Genomic DNA, 18,228 nt, shown 5'->3' with positions numbered 1-18,228 from the left:
TCAAAATTGTACTTATAAAGAGACTTGGGAGCTTGCATATGCTTTGCATGAAAGTGATCTCCTTTTATAGGGTGTACATACCTACATTGCTTGCCCACATGTGGGATAATGCCTTCTTGCCATGTGAAAGCATGCTCTTGGATTCATAGCTTTACTCATACCTTGCCTCTATTATTGTGCTCATTGCACCACAACTCTCAACGTCTCCCCTTGCCAAGTGGAATCATGCTCTTGGATTCATAGCTTTACTTATACCTTGCCTCTATTCTTGTGCTCATTGCACCACAACTCTCAGCATCTTCCCTTGGTACCATGATGTATTGGCTACTACAAGGTGCTAAGATATGAGTTATATATCCATCACCTCCCCTTAGTACATATTCCTAGTTAGGCAGTAAAGTGTGGCACTACAATGTATTAATACCTCCCTTGGATTCTTGCATAGCTATGCTCAAGTGATTAGATAGAAAAAACTAGGCCTAGTCATATGGTGACCTTCTACAATCATGGGCTAAGGTGGTAACCTTTGTCTTTATGTCTCTTAGTACATTTGTCATGTCCATTCTCCTCTTTGCTTGATGAAAACTCTGTGTAGTTTGCATTTTGGTTCTTTTGTCTACATTATTCATCCTTGTGTTCTAGCTTTACGCAACGGTTTCACTTTTGGCTTTTTCTTCAATCTGCATTCACTCTGATAGTGACCCATCCTTCTGCATTGGTAACATGCCTTAGTTGCTTTGTTGAATAGTGCATGTTCTTCATAGTTGTTGCTACTTGTTGATGCAATTGCTTTCAACTCCCTTCCTTTCTCAAGCAAAGATCTAGAAGATTCTTTAAGGTGCATTCCTTAGGCATCCTTGTCTCCTACCTTTTCAACTATGCCTTCTAATTGGGTCATTTCCCTTAAGCTTTTTTATTGGATCTCAGTAGAGAGTATCAGAGGGCTTTTAGAAGTATGTCACGTTGACATTAGAGAGGAATTCTATCAAGGGCAAATTCCTACCAATAAAAATGTTTATTTTACAAATACAAGTCTATTGTTTTGAGGCAAAATAAATTTGGTTCCCTACAAGATCTACCTCTTCCAAAGTTTGGCTAAAAACATTAGAGGATATTTCGAGTTTGGAACAAAAGTAATCCAATCAACTACTAAAGGGATTATTGAGGTGGCATATCATCAACCTAGCTACCATGACCTCTACATTCTCTTCTTTATGGCCACAAAAGGAAGAACCTTGATCACTCATCAAAATCCTACCACATTTGAGAGCCTTGTCTGAGGTTTCTCTCAAAACATGTGGTCACCCTAAATGGTGCCCTATGTCATGTACATTTTCTTCTCTAGTAGGCCTAGCCACCTAATTAGGGCCACATGTGAGTCCCACCTAGCCACTCCATTGGAGGCCCTCATTTCACAAAACATGCATGGGGATATGAGGCCTCTCTATGTTGTGGACTTCATATGCCCTCAATACCTCTTTAACTATTTTTTATATGGGACTAATGGTGCCTAGCATGACAATAGCACCTATTCAAGGGCCTGAATTGCATCTCTTCAAAGCCTCAACTTTGTAACTCAATACATGTATTGAAAGGCTGAAATTCCTAGATTCTCCTCCCTTAGTTTTAAGGAATCCATGTCATTATGTTTATGCAACAATGGTGCATCTTCTTCTCTACATGCGAACATTGCCATATTTTGCTTTGAAGATACCTACCCAAGGTTGTTGCCAAATATATATGCCATTATGTTGGAGATCAATGTCTATTTGGACCTAGAGATCAATGTCTATTTGGACCTTACACTAGTTAGCCTTGCTGGTCATGTGTATGCCAGCTCATTTGTGGGTGAAGTTCACATATAAGTCATGCTTGCGGCATTGAATCATTGTCTTAGGGTCATCTCCCTATTGCAGAGACAAGGTGAAAGCTAGTGTTCCTTCTTCCTATATGATCTTGTTCATGTGCATTCTTTCTTGCACATACACTCGTGTGTTTTAACTTTGTACTACTCATCTCTTGTTTGACATGTCATCTGAGTTGGTCTACTCTACTTGAGCTTAAATTTGAGTAGAGCTGTATCTGGGGAACTTTCTCACAATGCAGCTATCTTGTGTGGAGGTCAAAATATTCAACTTTGGCTGAAGAGAAATGCACCTAATAAGCTTTGGATATTTCAAGCTTTGCTTCGTGTGAGGTTATTATCCCAAATTATTTGTTTCCAGTAAGAAAAGTCATGAGTCCTCTATACCTACTGCAGTGAGAAATTCTCCATGACTACACATACTTTTTTTTTTTTGTAAATCCATGATTATATTATCAGCAAAATTTACATGAGGGTCTCAAAAAAGCAGAGAGCCTCAACAGGAAATCAAAAGCAAAGAAAAACTATTTCCAGGCATGACTGAGGAAGATCTCCTTGATGGCAAGCATCATAGATAGATTGCCGTAGGGAGAGTCTGAAATATTCATAAGATTGCAAGAACGGATTCCCAAAATATCGCATGTTGTGATCCTGCCATATGGTCCAAAAAGCCCAATATCTGACCCAGTTCAAAAATAAAGAGTAATGGACCAGGGTTGCAGGAAGTTTGCCAAAAAGCAAAAGGAGAGTTAGGGAAACGAAGGTGAAGCGACATGGAAATTTTGCATAGGAAGGTCTTAGTGCTGGAACACATCCAAAACAAATGAGGCACCGTTTCAGAAGGGGCCATGCATCGAAGACAAGAAGCAGATGCAATCCTTCGTTGAGCCAGAGTGACCCCCACGGATAAGGTTCCTGTAAGACAACGCCATAGGAAAAGCTTTTGCTTGAGAGGCAATTTGCTTCTCCATAAATTGCGGAGATTCTTTCGCCACCAAGCAAGTGATTTTGCCATATGCCAAAGAGAATTAGCATGTAAGTGAATCCATGGTGACGGCTGGAGGAAAGAGTATGTCGTGCTAACCGTTAGGTTAGGAAGAGTAACAGGACGAGAATTTAAGCCCACCGGGTGTAACTGCCAATCATATAATCGGTCCCTGTTAGATAAAGGAGGGATGGGAAGAAAAGGCTGCAGTAATTCAGCAATTTTTCCCCAAATAAACCTGTGATGCATGGCTAGTGGATAAGAAGCCATGGCTTGAGGGAAGGAAAGCATATGACCAGTAGCATCAACAACGTCATTTATACACCTGATCCCCAATTTGCTGAGATTATATGCCCGAATCGGCTCTTGGAGGGCCGATGGAGGATCAAAAACAGCACATACATTAATTTTCATTTGTAACCAATTGCACTCATGTAAAACTTCCGTGAGCACATTCAAAACCTCAGAAATCCCAGCACATAACAATTGAATTCAGAGTGCTTCTACCAATATACTGTTTGCATGCATAAAAATACCAGCACTCACGGGAAAACGAACAGCAGTCAGATATGGAACACATGATTGGCAAATTTGCTTATTCACCAGGATTGGGTCCAGTTTCCATGCACTTTTCTTCTGCCAAGCATTTCACATAAAAATGACAGCAAGGTGATAATTTAGAAGAACCGAAACAACCAATGTATATATTTCTCACAACAAGGTGCCCACAAGCAGCCATGGTTTCAAAATCAGTTTTTAGCAATGCCTTCCTTAGGAATTTATGGATTCCCCACTGCGTACGTGTGACGGGGTTGACAGCTTAAGTTATGCAAAAGATACTTCAATACAAACTTCAAGCCTGCATAGGTACCTAACTTCAGATTAGATGTTGCATAACAACACAATACCTGGCAGGTTAGCAACTAGAATTTAATGAAATACATAATGTGTGGAAAATATTTATAAGTTGCACAATTTGTAGTATTGCTCAAGGGGAAATAGATGACTATAGCAATTAAGGTTTCACAACATGTCTCAAAAAGAGATGTCATGAACTACGGATCCCACTTCCAAAGTTTTAGCTTGCATTGAGTGGCTATCACAATACTCCACCCAATTGAATATTTAAGGGAATACCCATTATTTTGTTTAAAAGACCCACTTGGAAAAATTCAATGTCTTTGTATACTCTGCATGCCCTGCTGTGGAGCCTTGAAACAAAAATCTTGCTGCCTCATCGTGAGCCTTGGAGAGACCTGCAAGCTCAATAGGTTTTCCAAAGAAAGAAGGGTTTAGCATGCTCCATATATTACAAAGTAGTATCTGCAGATAGAAACATTTAGAGGTATGTAGACATGAAATTTCCTTGTCAAGAGCTTGTAAGCGCTTGTATCAGCACATTGATTCTTGAAACCCCAGAAAAAGCCTAGCGCCTAAACATCGATTGCAAAGTGCTCCCAAGACCTGCACCAATAGCTTGAGCTAATTGGGTTGCCTGCAAAACCCAACCACACAATTAAACAATCGTCATTAGACAATCTGACCTTGCGATCTCAAGACTTGATCCTCTCTTTAAACGGCTTGCACTCAAATCAGATGACCTCCAACGTGGAAAGTTTGAAATCTTTTTGTTACCTCTTGAGCAGTCTTCCGACAGTCAATTGCGTCCTTCACACGCCTTTCTAGAAAAGACCAAGACTCACGGAACTCTGGCAAATTCGAATATCATAGGATTCAAACATTGAACTGTTCTATAAAACTGTTGAGACTGGATTTGTATTGTTCTGAATCCATGTTATAATTTTACCAGGAGAGTAATCTGTCAGCATGTATAGCTCTGTTGCTGTGTAGACGGCAGCCAGTGTCCCACGTTTTGCATACCAATCCACATCTGACGAGCGATCACCCACAGCATGCCATATTTCATCCATCAAAACAGCTCTTTGCTTGAAGGATGTGGGTAGGTTGGCAGGATTTGCCTGGAGGACACAATCATGGAAAAGCGTCGGTTGCCAAGCTTGAAGAGCCATACCTTTGTACCTTGCATACAAATGTCGTACAAACCTGAAGACTCAATGCCTGTGCCCAACGTGAGATATATAGGGCTTGCATCTCTAGCCGGAGTTTGACAAGCTTGGTAATCCTCTCTTGGAGAAGCATCTCAGAAAATTCAGCCTCCTGGTTTTCGATGGTGTCTAAAAGCTTTTGCAGACATTCATCCATGAAGAACTGCACAGACTAGTGTCTCAATTAGCAAAAGAAATAACTAGCCTGACCATTCATGCAGATGCCAAGTAATGAGTTGCCTGCCCAAACAGATTTCAAGTCGTATGTTTATGGTACACGATCACAAGCTAGGAAAGCTTCTGAGATTGCCAGCCGAATGAACCAACTCCATGTTTTTTTAATTCAAGTAAGCCAACAATTTATAAGTTGACACGAGACTCAAAATGTACCAATAGTAGCTAGAGAGCAACTTCTGTCTTCATAACTGTAATTCCAAACTATCTGAGGAACGGTCCTAAAGTTTCATGACGCACCTCCACTAATGCAGCTTCCTTTCTTGGAAACGCTCCCACGATTGCAGGCGACAGTCCCACATCTCTAGCTCCCGCCACCATTGCTGCTTCAGACCATCCCAGTTTGGGCTGTCCAACGGGGAACAGACAGACGGTGAAAACCACCCCTACCGTTTTCCAATTCAAAACTACTAGTACGGTAGAACCTACCACATGAGAGAGAGCTGCTTCAAGAACTTGAGTTTTCTCATCTAAAGGTTCCGTCCTCGGATCCTCTTTTGCATCTTCATTGGCGCTGCCTTGATCAGTGTACAGACATGAATCTGCGGCCTTTTTTTGTCAGTTCCCAAGGTAGCTTGAAAAGATTTCAAGCATCACAGCTGCCTAATCACAAAGTCAAAACTTGGAACGCCAAACGTGTTGAGCGAGCCAAATTGTCCGTGGGCATTCAAGGCATAAGGATTCAGGAAGACAGCATCTTGAACAAGTTAAACAAAAGATGCATCAAGTTAAAATCAGAGAGACCTGCAGTCTGATTGGGGGATCCGTTTGATGAGGCATTTGTGGAAAATGCGAAGGGAGAAATGTGATGGTGCACAAAGGAGGGTGAGAGCAACCCTAGACAAGGACGAGGGTTGTGCTGCTGCAAAGGAACGCCCCCGCGCCACAACCGCCACGCCAACGCCAACGCCAACGCACGCCCGCTCCGTTGCATGGCTCCTCCTCTCCTCTCCCTCCTCTCCCCCCTCCCTCTCTTCATGGCCCCCTTCTGCCCACGTGGCTTCCCGGGGGCCCTATGCCTTTGCTGGTACTGTTTTCCTAGAGTCACGTGGGATTTTAATGGCTTTGTTGCATGTTCTACGCCACGTGGCTTGCCCTCCCCACCAGGCTACTGCTGATCATGTATGGTCTAGGTTTTGTGGTGCATGCGCATCTCTGTGGCTAGATCAATGCAATATGCCGCAAAACTCGTGTCCGTGTCATCATACAATAGATATAAGATCCGAGTTTTGAGCAATGGTGGGCATGGGAACCTAAACCTGCAAGGTTTACCTTGCCTTTTGCATGTTTTCCTATGAATACGTGCTCCATCTAGAACATGGGAGGGCATGGGATAGGGGAGGGAGGAATTAATGAAAAGTGGGAGTGGGAGTGGGGAGGGAAGAGTGGGATGAGGAAAAGGGAGAGGGGAGAGGAGTGTGGAGGGAAAATGGGGATGTGGGGAAAGGTGGGAGGGGAGGAGAGGAGCATGGGAGGGAATGAGAGATTAGGATAAGCGATTGGGGGCCGAAAAATGGAGAGATCCAGTGGGAGAAAACCCTAGTTTTTCCTATATATTCTCTCTTTCTCTCATTCTAGTGGGTTTAGTTGCACGTTGTTTTGTTCGTAAAGAGGGGTGCGAAGCAATTCATGCGTTGCATACATTGTTGCTGTTGGGCGAACGAGGCCGCTCATGTAGTTATACGTGTACTGAAGCCTCCACTTGATGGCCACCAAGACTATTATGTTCTCAGATAGGAATCGTGGGAGCACACGTTCGCTTTGTCAATGTCTGCGAACACATTTACGATGCTATCGTGAAGTCTATATTGGCCTTCATAAGTTAGTTCTCGGATCTATGCAAAGGGTAGCCTTATCATGACCCTCCTCCACCCTATTTAGCGTGGACACATATTTTGTTTTAGTGGCCATGGTCATGTTCCAAAGTAGAATTTCAGTGTTTTATGCTTCTACAGTTGGTAGATTACTACGTGGTGTGTAAAGCTTATGCCAAGTTGGAAGTTGATGTGGAGATGTTTCTATATAAGTAATCGAGCAACGAGTTGTACATCTGTGTCTTTAACAGCGCTGCAATGCATTTAACATCAGTTGTCTTTGGGTTGCTCTCCATGAATTCATCATCCCATGTCACATTATGTTTGGTGAGGTCGATGTGTGTATCCATTTGTGTGTGCTGGCTTTACAGCTTATAACAAATTATAAAAATAAAAAAGACAACACATTGTAGAGGAATTGAATACAGCTGTACAAGTAAGGAGTCTTTTATTTCTTCTCAGTACTATATACAATGTTTTATGACTTTAACTAGGGAATATTGGCAAAATAAGAACTTGATGGTTATGCAACGCAAGAGGTTTTATTCCCACCCCAGTGTATGTACACTCTTGCATGAGTGTAGCTGAGTATGTACTCCACGTACCTATGTGCTCATATGACTATAGATAAACGACTACAACATGAAGAGGTGGCACCTTCTAATCATATCCTAAGCCCGAGACTTGGTGAACAAATGCATCTTGGAGAGTAATATGAAGACCTTTCCGAACAATAGCGAGAATAGTTAAATCAAATATGGCAAGCATGTGTTGCACGCGCATGTAAGATACGTTATTCGCCACATACATAACAATCCCCACATCATTGAATTCTTACATGTGCACATGAGGGTCTGCCGTCGGTCATTCACAAATGAAAACTACAACAACCCAAAAGGAAAACCGACAATATCCAATATAGCTACCTACGTGGGGCTCATGCAAGGCAAGGCAAACACTTATTGTCGCGCGGTCTTTTGCATTCGGGTCGTCTGCTATGATGATTTGGTCAGACAATGGACAATCAAGATCAACCTTTACAACCATAAAAGTGATTGTTCGCATGACTAAAGTGAAAGAGACGTTCCTTGTTTCCATTTGCTTGGACACCCACGGCACATATGAGTTGATACTCTCCTTAGGGACAAACGATAGAATTCCATCGAAAGGTTCCCCCTTTAGCACACTAGTGGTAGCATGCACATGTAATGACACTGGGCACGTTCCACTTTCGCCAATGGTCTTCTTAGTGACTGTGGGCCTCTCTATTCTGTAAAAGCCATCCACTTCAAGGAAGTCGAACACATTGGCATGTAGGACATGCAAAGTGACTGTCTGATAACAATCAGGGTCAATCAAGTCAACAAGCATATAGGTGGTATATGTAGCATCCCGTGCTTTGAAGGTACCATATTTTGGAAGGACTTTGCCTTCAAAAGCAAACCAATAGTCAATAAACTCTAACAAATCACTAATCTTAATCATAGGGAGTGTGTTGGAGTTTGTCAGCCTGAACTCATTCAGCACAAGCACTTTGCAGGTGCAGGTGGTGATAGGAGAGCCATCCTAGGTTGTTATGTTATATCATCTATGATATCTTCTTTCTTAACATGCAAGATGGCGTTGCTGCAATCAAGCATGGATAATTGCAAGGAACTGTACAAAACCAGGTGTGGGCACAAAGCGTTGCGGTTGAAATGAAAGTGCCCCGAGATTAAATATGTCTCTAGATTATTTAAGGTGCCATAAAGTGTCACGTGTTTTTAAATGGTCCTCAAAAGGACATGTGATTGTCGTTGCTTTAGGAAAAGTCTGCAAAAGGGAAAAACGACATTAGATTATAGCATGGTGGTTGCGGTGTGTGTATGGTCGATGTTTCTGATGGCAAGAATAGGACCGCAAGTGGGGGGGGTCTCGACAGATACAGAATTAGCACTACCACGTTAGCAAGAACTTTGCGGATTGGAAAACCAACACACTACATCCAACACATTCTCAATGCACGTGCATAGGAAACCAGCTCGTCCATACAAGTCAAACACATCACCTCCACCGGGCCAACGATGCTAGGATTGCGTTTACCCTCTCGTACGCCTTGGAATCCCTTCTTCAGAGATTTCTTTGAGTGTTTGCGGATGCCAGACCTCTTTACAAGGCTGTTGTCTTTCAGGGAGCTCTTTTGTACTATCAGGTCCACCGACACCTCGATATTTGTATGTGGGAGGGATGAATTTATCACATAGGTCGTAGAGCAGTTCACAAGGGCACCTCCACCTTTTCGACCTCATACGAATGTCACACACTCACAAGGATAACAAATTAATGGCAATTTGGTCTAAGTAAAACCGACCTAGCTCAACCGATGGCACCTCTTACCCCCCTTGGCTTTTGGACCTTCGACAAGTTGGCATCGTCCACACATGGGTCCACGCTTGTCTTTCCAAACTTCTCAAGCTCTGTAAGAAAATCACACAATCACTCGAACCGCGCCAGCCCAACCAGTAGACACACATGAGAAACTATGCATGCGCATATAAACATCTACGAACTCTAGTAGCCTACAAATTGCAACACGTCATTGTAGAACTTTGAAGCATTGCCAAAAACGTACCATTCTTGATCAGCAAAGAACAACATCATCCGACACTTCTTCTAAATGGGAAATGTACACAACGTTTCCATCTGGAGCTCCATAGGCACACAAGGACCACTCAACGTGAGATAATAGTGCCAAACAGCTTGCTTGCCACAAAGCAGCTTCAGATAAGGACAGCGAGCCAATGGGTAGGTGACAAAAAAAGCATTGTTTTCAAAAATAGTCAAATTCAAATTTCACTTCTCTGGCGGAGGGTCATTACTATGACCTCCTTGGAGGTAGAAGCTAGAACTAGCGCTCAATGAAGAAAGCAAAGCCAAATTTCTTGTGTGTTGCTACAACCTGAGCTCTGACCCAGGAAGGGACAAGAAGCTTGATGCTTGTTACTTTGTGTGCCCTTGTATTAAACATGGAATTTTGATTACATGTCTCCCTCCCTCTAGTGAAGAAACTTCCCTAGAAACTCCGTATCAATATTGACAAGCACGTACACGTAGGGAAAACGGAAGGCGATGAGGTCGTGTATGACGTGGAGGCGTGTTTTGGCAAATGGGAGACTCAGTTTGCCACGAAACCGGACCCATGTGCCGCTCCCAAATTTGACTGGTCCGTCCATTTTGCCCTCACTCACTCACTGATTAAACCCTTGCCTCGTGACTCATTTTGTGTGACCACCAGCAGCAGCAGCGCCTCCCGTCGGCATGTCCAGCCTCTCTAAAGACAAGCGACCCAAAATGGAGCTCAAGCTCCCCATGATTCCTGCTCGAGAAGATGCATTCGCCAGGCAGCAGCAGCCCGTTCCTGTCCCCGTCCCTTTGCCCCTGCCTCCCCCCCATTTACAACAGCATCCTGTGGCACCTCCCCCCACCGTTCTCCCCCCGCCTCCCGCTTGCAGGCTGCCCACCGCCTCTCTTCAACGAGAGGAAGTGGATCCTGACGACACCATCAAGCTTCGCGTCTTAGGTCATGGTAGCAGCGGTAAAGTTTACATGGTAAAGCACAAACAAACTGGCAAGGTGTACGCCCTCAAGATCATCCAAGAGAAGCACGAGTTGGCCGTGAGGAAACAGATTCTCACCGAAATGGACATACTTCGCCGAGCTAACTCTCCTTACATAGTTCGCTGTTACGGAACCTCGGACAGGGGAGGCGAGATCTCATTTGTCTTAGAGTATATGGACGGCGGCTCTCTCGCGAACGTGTTGGAAGCGAGAAAGGTTGTACCTGAGTGTTATCTCGCTGAAGTGGCAAGACAGGTCCTCAAGGGCTTGAATTATCTTCATCAGAACAAGATAGTGCATCGCGATATCAAGCCTTCCAACCTCCTGATAAATCGCAGACAAGAAGTGAAAATTGCTGACTTTGGAGTGAGCACCGTGCTTGCAAGCACTTTTGCTCCTTGCAACTCGTTTGTGGGGACGTGTGCATACATGAGTCCTGAGCGATTCGATCCGGACAGCCACGGTGGGAACTACAGTGGCTACGCCGCTGACATTTGGAGTCTGGGTCTTAGTCTCCTGGAATGTGCAACTGGACATTTCCCCTTTCTTGCGCCAGGACAGAAGGCAGACTGGCCTACGCTCATGGTTGCAATATGTTTCGGTGATCCCCCCTCGCCTCCTGCGGACGCTTCTCCGCAGTTTAAGGATTTCATTATGCAATGTCTGCGGAAGGACTCATCTCGCAGACCACGTGCCTGTATGCTTTTGTCACATCCTTTTCTGACCAAATACGAGGATAGTTCATGTAATATTTCAGCTTTACTGGAGTCCTTGAAGTTATAATAAAAACTGCAGATTGGGATTGGTCAAGATATGCCTATGCCCTTGCCTTTTCTGAACTGTACGGTGCGTGCAACGAATTGGTTGGTTCTTTCTTTGTATTGAACAAAGCTTCAAAGCAGATGGTTTGATGTGTTTCTCTCTGGCTCCTGATGGGTGCAAGTGCTATAAAATTGATTTCCAATCCATGGCCTACCTTGTTAAATAACATGTTAATTGGCACTGGGCATGGGCATTTTATGATGGCAATGTGAACCTATATTTGATTTTATATTGAGCACCTGGGGCATGGAGGCAGCTTTAGAGTTTTACCTTCGGACTGGTTTTTGGGTTAATACATGCAGTCTGTCTCTGAAGTTTTGATGACGTGTTGTGACTTCAGTGGTGCTCGTGGGCATAATCTGCAGTTTTTGGTTAGCTCTTAGGGACAAGACAGATGCTGAAAAGCGTGTTAGTTATCCCCTTTTGGACAGCTGATTGTGTCCCCTTTGTCAGGAAGTGTTTTCAGAGGCTGTAAATTGCAAATTTTCATGCTGGAAGTTCATGGAAGATGAAAGTAAAAGTGGAGCTTGATGCTCTTGTCAAAGAGCGATTCTCTGGTGTAGAGAGGAACTACATGCCTGCACAGAAGCGAAATGTTGTCATCTGGTGGTAGAGCCAAGCAACCTTCTCAGAGTGTATAGAAGTTACAATAGAAATATTGCAAAGTATGCCATCATTGAGAAGCAGCAAATAATTTATGGGTATTAAGACAAGTGCTAAAGGGGGATTTGTTCTTTCACTTCCAGATTCTGTGGCGCGATTTAGTTTTCTTTGAAGGTTTCCTTTTGAGAGCATCAGAAAAATGATTTGGCTAAATGTGTGGAGAAACTCCCATCTTTCTTTTGTTCCACCACTAACTCACTTTCCTCATTGAGCTTTCTCAGAAAAGGGGCCTCCACCACTGCCATGCTCTCCTCGCTTGCTTTTGTCAGAAAAGGGTTAATTGTGCAGGTCAACGTTACTTAGACAGTCAAACGAAGGTATCAGCTTTTGGAGCTCTGCTGAATTGGAGGGAGGGGGCACTTGACGTTTGTTATCTGGATGGAGAGAGAGAGAGAGAGAGAGAAGGGGGGGGGGGGGCGCGTGGGGGGAGTGGGCAAATCACAGAGACAAAATTGATGGGCATTGCATTGACTATATATAGAGAGAGAGAGAGAGAGAGAGAGAGACGTTGAGTTTGGCATCTCATCGTGAGAGAGGGCTTTATTGTGGGTGTGCCGGCCAGCAGAGGATAGGAGAGGTAGAAACCTGGTTAGGTGGGCTATGCAGGCTGGCAGGGCTGAGTTGGGAGCCTAAACTGGGTGCAACCAGGGCGGGTGACCCAACCTGACTGGTCGGGCCAACCTGACCTAACTCAACCCTGGGGGCGGGGTAAATCACAAGATCCAAGTGAGACAAAATTGATGGGCATTGCATTGACTAGAGAGAGAGAGAGAGAGAGAGAGAGAGAGAGAGGACGTTGAGTTTGGCATCTCATTGTGAGAGAGGGCTTTATTGTGGGTGTGCCTGCCCGGAGAGGATAGGAGAGGTAGAGACCTGGTTAAGCGGCCTATGCAGGCTGGCAGGGCTGAGTTGGGAGCCTAAACTGGGAGAGGATAGGAGAGGTAGAGACCTGGTTAGGTGGGCTATCCAGGCTGGCAGGGCTGAGATGGGAACCTAAACTGGGAGAGGATAGGAGAGGTAGAGACCTGGTTAGGTGGGCTATGCAGGCTGGCAGGGCTGAGTTGGGAACCTAAACTGGGCTGGGTGCAACCAGGGCGGGTGACCCAACCTGACTGGTTGGGTCAACTTGACCAAACTCGACCCTGGTTGGGTCGTGAGCCGACCTGCTGGTCGCCGACCTGTTGGTTGGTCCATATACCAGCCCTGCTGGTCGACCAGGGTGGCTGGGGGGCTATAAAAGGCTCCCCCCTTCTCCAATCTCTCTCTCTCGCTCTCTCTCGCTCTCTCTCTCTCTGCCAGCCCCTTGGCTGTGTTTGTATCCCTGGAATATACAGTTGCTATTGCCTCCTTTCTCTCTCGCTCTTTTCTATACACTCCACACTTGCACAACGAGAGAGAGAGAGATGATGACACCAAGAATGTCACGTGCGTCCATTTCTTGTAGGATGCAGTGCTCATACTGCTCATTGCATGCACCGAGACCATTTAGAATTATTGCATTCATCCTTAGAATACCTACACGTTTTTTATCATGCTTTCATCTTTAGATTGCCACACTTTTTGTATTTAAGCAGTCTAAGACGTGTAGCAGTCATCTATTGTGGCCTGTTGGTATTGTGTTTATTTCTTTCTAGCTTAAGCAGTGTGTTGCCCTATCAGCTAGATGATCTAAGCATTTTTTTCTTGTATGCTTGTTTAGGAGAGACTAAAATGAAATTAAATAGTCTTCACAAGTAGTTGTAGCTTGAATTAAGAGAATTTCTTTTTTGTTGAGAGACCATGCTCAACATCATGTGATTACATGTGCATAGCACTAACACATAGAGTGCTAAAGCAAAAAATTGGAGCTGTCGTTGCGTCCCCCTTGGCTGCCCCGTTGCTTCGTCCCATCCGTCTCCTCTGCAACCCCTCGCCCTCCCCATTGCTCTCCGCCTATGTTGCCTCTCCCCTTCGCTCGCTGTGCCCCGCCAACCCCGTCTGCTCCGTCCCTTCGCCTCCTGTCACCCCGTCTCCCATCGCCTCCACCTCCGTCCCTCGCTTCCTCTGCCTCTTCCGCCTTCCTTCTCTCCCCCCCCGGCTCCTCTCTCTCGTCTCCTCTCCACTCTCTTATCCTCTTCTTCCCTTCTTCTCTCCTTCTATCTTCCTCCTCCTCTCCCTCCTTGCATTCTCGTGCCCCCTCCTCTTACGCCTTCCGCCGTCCGTCCCTCTCGGAGATTGGGTTTCTTAGACAGATGGGTCAAAGGAGTTTTTGTGCTTTATGCGGGGAGCTCTAGTCAGATGCTTATCGGAGGACACATAGGCGAGGCCTTCCCTCTCTCTCGCTCGGTTCGCCAGGGCTGCCCACTCGCTCCTTTTCTCCTCTTGTTTGTGGCAGAGGCTTTGGGCTACTACTTGAGATCACAGGTGGTGGGCCTCACAGGGTTGAGGCTCCCAATCAGTCAGGAGGAGGAACTGTTTGACTTCGAGTTTGCAAATGACACGGCCTTGTATCTTGAGGGCACCACGAGTTTGGAGAGAGTCAGGGGAGCCCTAACTATCTACTGCGAGGCCTCGGGTGCGCGGATTAACTAGACAAAGTCTATAGGTTTCTTCACGGGCTATGAGGAGACACAGGAGATTCGTGAGTGGGGGAGTGACTTTGGCTTCAAATGGATACCGTGGGGCCAGAGAGCGAGATACCTCGGTTGCCAGGTTGGTATTGACATTACAGCAGAGCAGTAGAGATCGCCCCGGTCCTCGAGAGTGTTCAGCACAAGCTTCTCTATTGGGAGCTTGGCCAAGCTCTCCCTAGCAGGGCGCGCCTTAGTGGCAAACCACGTCCTTGCCACAGCCTGGTATATCTCCTCCTGTTGGTGTTTTCACAGAGGATGCACTAGGCAGCTCCGACAGTTAGTTCGAAAATTTCTTTGGGCAGGATCGGACGGCACGCGGAATACTAGAGCCCGGGTCACTTGGCAGACGGTGATCATGCCACAGGCACTGGGAGGCTTGGGTATCATAGATCTGGAGATGCAGAGCAAAGCCCTTCTGGGCAAGTTGGTTGTTCGCGGCGTCACCCCAAGGGCAGAGCCTTGGAAGCTCCTCTTACAGTGAGGGCTTCGCTCCTAGGAACACCCCACGCACCGGAGGACAGTGGCAGCCCTCACATAGGTGGATCTTCTCAGAGGCCCCCCTTATAGGGAAAGGTTCCTCCTTGATGAGGAGCCTTCACAGGGCCTGGCAGAGACTAGCAGGGGGTCTCATTCATGCTTCGCACAGATGCAGAGAGAAGTTTGAGCGTCAACCCCTTATGTGGCATCCAGAGATCTGAGATCAAGAGGGGTGTATGCTCGGACAACGGACGCACATTGGTTGGGCACAGTGGGACAATGGTCCGGTCGAGTCTTTTGGCAGGTGGAGCAGATTACCCATGGAAGCAGAGGCGAGGCTTGGCGCTGTAGCGCATCTGCGAGGGACAGGGCAGCGGATGAGAGAGATCCACCTAGCCATCCCTGAGTCCTGGTGGGACTTCATGTTTGGAGGGACATCATTTGGTTGGGGCAGTTTTCTCGGATTGGGGCCCTTTGAGGATGATGATGCAGCGAGGCAACACGCACCCCAGCTTCTTCCGTGTAGGGCCTGGAGGCTTGCTTCATCCGCTCACTGAGAGAGATCCTGAGATGGATGGGAGTCTTGATGCGATTCACTGGCAGATGATGAGAGTGGGGGGACGTTTGGGGAAGGAGTGGCACATTGACCCTCCCAGTATCTCAGAGCAGGATGCCCCTAGATGGAGCCTCTGGATGTGGGAGTGTAGACCCTTGAGGGAGGTACAGTGGGATCCAGGAGAGTGGTTCTAGCTCTCAAGGGGCGGCCTTGTTGAGCAGATGGACGAGATGCCCTTCTTTTCCTACACCACACGGATTGGCAGGAGACTTTAAATGGACTCTTCCATGTGAACCCCCTCGAGGGAGCGGCATTGGGTGACCCACGTCGAGATTTATGTAGTGCATTGAAGGAGGCTCATAGTGAATATCTTGTGTAGTGCTTGCCATGTGTCGTGTGTGATGAGATCGCCCTTGTCGATTCTCAACTTCTCGTGTCTGTGGTAGCATGTTTACTTTTAGGCGTTATTCAATGTCACGTTGATGTATTTCATTATATCTTGATTGGAATCTCGGGATCCAAAGCTTTGAGGCTTGCCCTAACTTTGGGTAACCCAAAATGCAAGGGGGCCTACGGTCTGTGGTGGTTGGTAGAGGTGCACAAGGTGTGACATGATGCGCACAAGCGGGGGGTTCCTTCAGGATATTGAAGAGAGGGGGGGAAGGAGGGCAGGTCCGATAGGCAGGCGATGGGAGGTAGGTAGATCCTATAGTTAGGTGGACAGCTTTGATCTTAGGTTGGCCTATGCTTGATGGCTTGATTGACTAGCACAGAGCTTTGAGTCTCGATATGCATCGAGTCTAAGGATCTTTACATGCTGAGGGTCTCCCCCCACTTCCACAGGAGCACCAAGACCCGCTCCTGGGGCTTTGTTCACAATCTTTATTAAATGTCATGCGGCTATTATGCTTTGGGCACTCGAGGGATTAGTCTATAAAGACCCTTATGTTGCATGTGTACTCCGCTTAAAGTCATCACTTGTGTATAAATTCAAGTTTCTTGTAAATTTTGTACTAAGGGGTTGAGCAAAGCGATAAAGATAGGGCTAAGTGATGGACATGATGCCCACAAGAACATGAGGTGTGTTTGGCAAAATAGGAAGAAAAGAATCTCTCTCTCTCTCCACGCATTTTTTAAAGCATTTTTGTTTGGATAATAGGCTTCCAATGAATGTAGAAAAAACAAACATCATGCTAGTTAAACCTCACAAGGATATACCATTACTCATGGAGAGGTTGTGAGCAATTGAAGTGTGTTGGGGTTGAGTCAATATACTATGATTTTGAAAACCCCTATAAGTTGGTAACATATAGCGTTGGGAGTTGAAGATCGTCCCACCTATGCAGTTAAATCATAGCAATTGCATCAAGAAGGGAAAAAACCACATAATTCTAGAATACCCAACTTGGGACTTGGGAACTTGGAAATTACTTTATTAATTAGAGCAGTTACAACCACTCCTTGCTGACTCATCGATCCACATCAACAGCAACTAGATGCCAAGTTGTAGGCCATGTCATCAAGTTGATCGGAAATTTTTTGAGTTGAAAAAGTGTTTTGAACATATACATTAAGAGCATTAGGAATACAAAACGTTGCACCATGTAAGCAATTTCCATTGAGAATTGCATTTGAGCAAACCTTGTTGTACACACATAGAGCTTAGGACCTATAAATTCTAAGACAATAGGAGATTCCTTTCCTTTGAAAGGACAAAGATATGCCACCAAACACAAAAACACTAATTGGTTTGTTGTTCTAATGTATGTGGGATATCCTACTCTGAACTTGCGTTACCTATGTATATTGCTAGTGAGCCTTACTTTCTGGCATTAGTTTGGCTAGCTGGCCATTAAATACTAGGATCTCTTTCATCAGCAAAGCTTTTTCACGTTTAACCAAGGCACAAACATTTTCTTAGTCTTAACCAATGAACAAAGATTTTCTTGGTGTTATTAACATGTTAAATCAAAAGCTGTTCTTTGAAAAGTTAACGATACCATGAAGCATGTGCTCCCTCAAAAAAGACCATTCTTCCTACTTAACTTTGATTGCATCCCCAAGTACGATAGCATTCTATCTAATGGGCTCTCCTTTGACCATCTGAAGCACTTGCCACGCCCTTCTTGCATGAGGATAAGTTAAGAAAAGATGGAATATGTCCTTGTGTCTTGGGCACTTCTTGTATTCCTTTGCCTATCCTTTTCGCTCTTGTGTTTATCTATACTGCCTTGTGTCGGGTAAGCCAAAGAAAAGTAGACATTATTAGAATTTCTTTGTGCCACATCCTTGAAAATTTGTTCTTCTAGGTCCATCGATTATTAGTCTCTGGTTCAACCTTTGACAATCTCACACGGGTTAGTGTTGGGGGTGGCATAGACAGAGGAGAAGAGCTGTCCAACCAACTAAATTCATTTTCATAAAACAAGAAGCTTCCACGTGTCCAATAATTGTTTGCTTGCCAAAACTAACTTGTTAAAGATTATCTCCCTATCACTCTTTGGGAGAAAAAATTCCCTCTTGAGCTCAGGCTAGTTC

The 18,228-nt window shown here is 45.3% G+C and overlaps 2 protein-coding genes across 2 annotated transcripts; one reads left to right on the top strand and one right to left on the bottom strand.

The window, feature by feature from the left end:
* Positions 1–3,812: 3,812 nt before the first annotated feature.
* LOC147899781 (ubiquinone biosynthesis COQ9-like protein) lies at positions 3,813–6,103 on the bottom strand. The gene is made up of 7 exons (XM_087377080.1): positions 5,894–6,103; positions 5,579–5,691; positions 5,390–5,497; positions 4,914–5,078; positions 4,657–4,828; positions 4,485–4,558; positions 3,813–4,344 (listed from the first exon to the last, which is right to left on the bottom strand). Exons 1-7 carry the CDS (start codon positions 6,081–6,083, stop codon positions 4,276–4,278), a joined length of 891 nt encoding a protein of 296 aa, XP_087233206.1. The 5' UTR covers positions 6,084–6,103; the 3' UTR covers positions 3,813–4,275.
* Positions 6,104–10,234: 4,131 nt separating this feature from the next.
* LOC147899780 (mitogen-activated protein kinase kinase 9-like) lies at positions 10,235–12,036 on the top strand. Its single transcript, XM_087377583.1, has one exon. The coding sequence runs from the start codon at positions 10,261–10,263 to the stop codon at positions 11,341–11,343; it is 1,083 nt and encodes a 360-aa protein (XP_087233709.1). The 5' UTR covers positions 10,235–10,260; the 3' UTR covers positions 11,344–12,036.
* The last annotated feature ends 6,192 nt before the right edge of the window (positions 12,037–18,228 follow it).

The sequence above is a fragment of the Dipteris shenzhenensis genome, chromosome 7, assembly GCF_047967505.1.
Source record: "Dipteris shenzhenensis isolate YYH24624 ecotype China chromosome 7, Dip_SZ_1.0, whole genome shotgun sequence".
Lineage (NCBI taxonomy): Eukaryota > Viridiplantae > Streptophyta > Polypodiopsida > Gleicheniales > Dipteridaceae > Dipteris > Dipteris shenzhenensis.
Note: the sequence above shows the minus strand (reverse complement) of the source record. Positions and strands in the feature narration are given on the sequence as shown.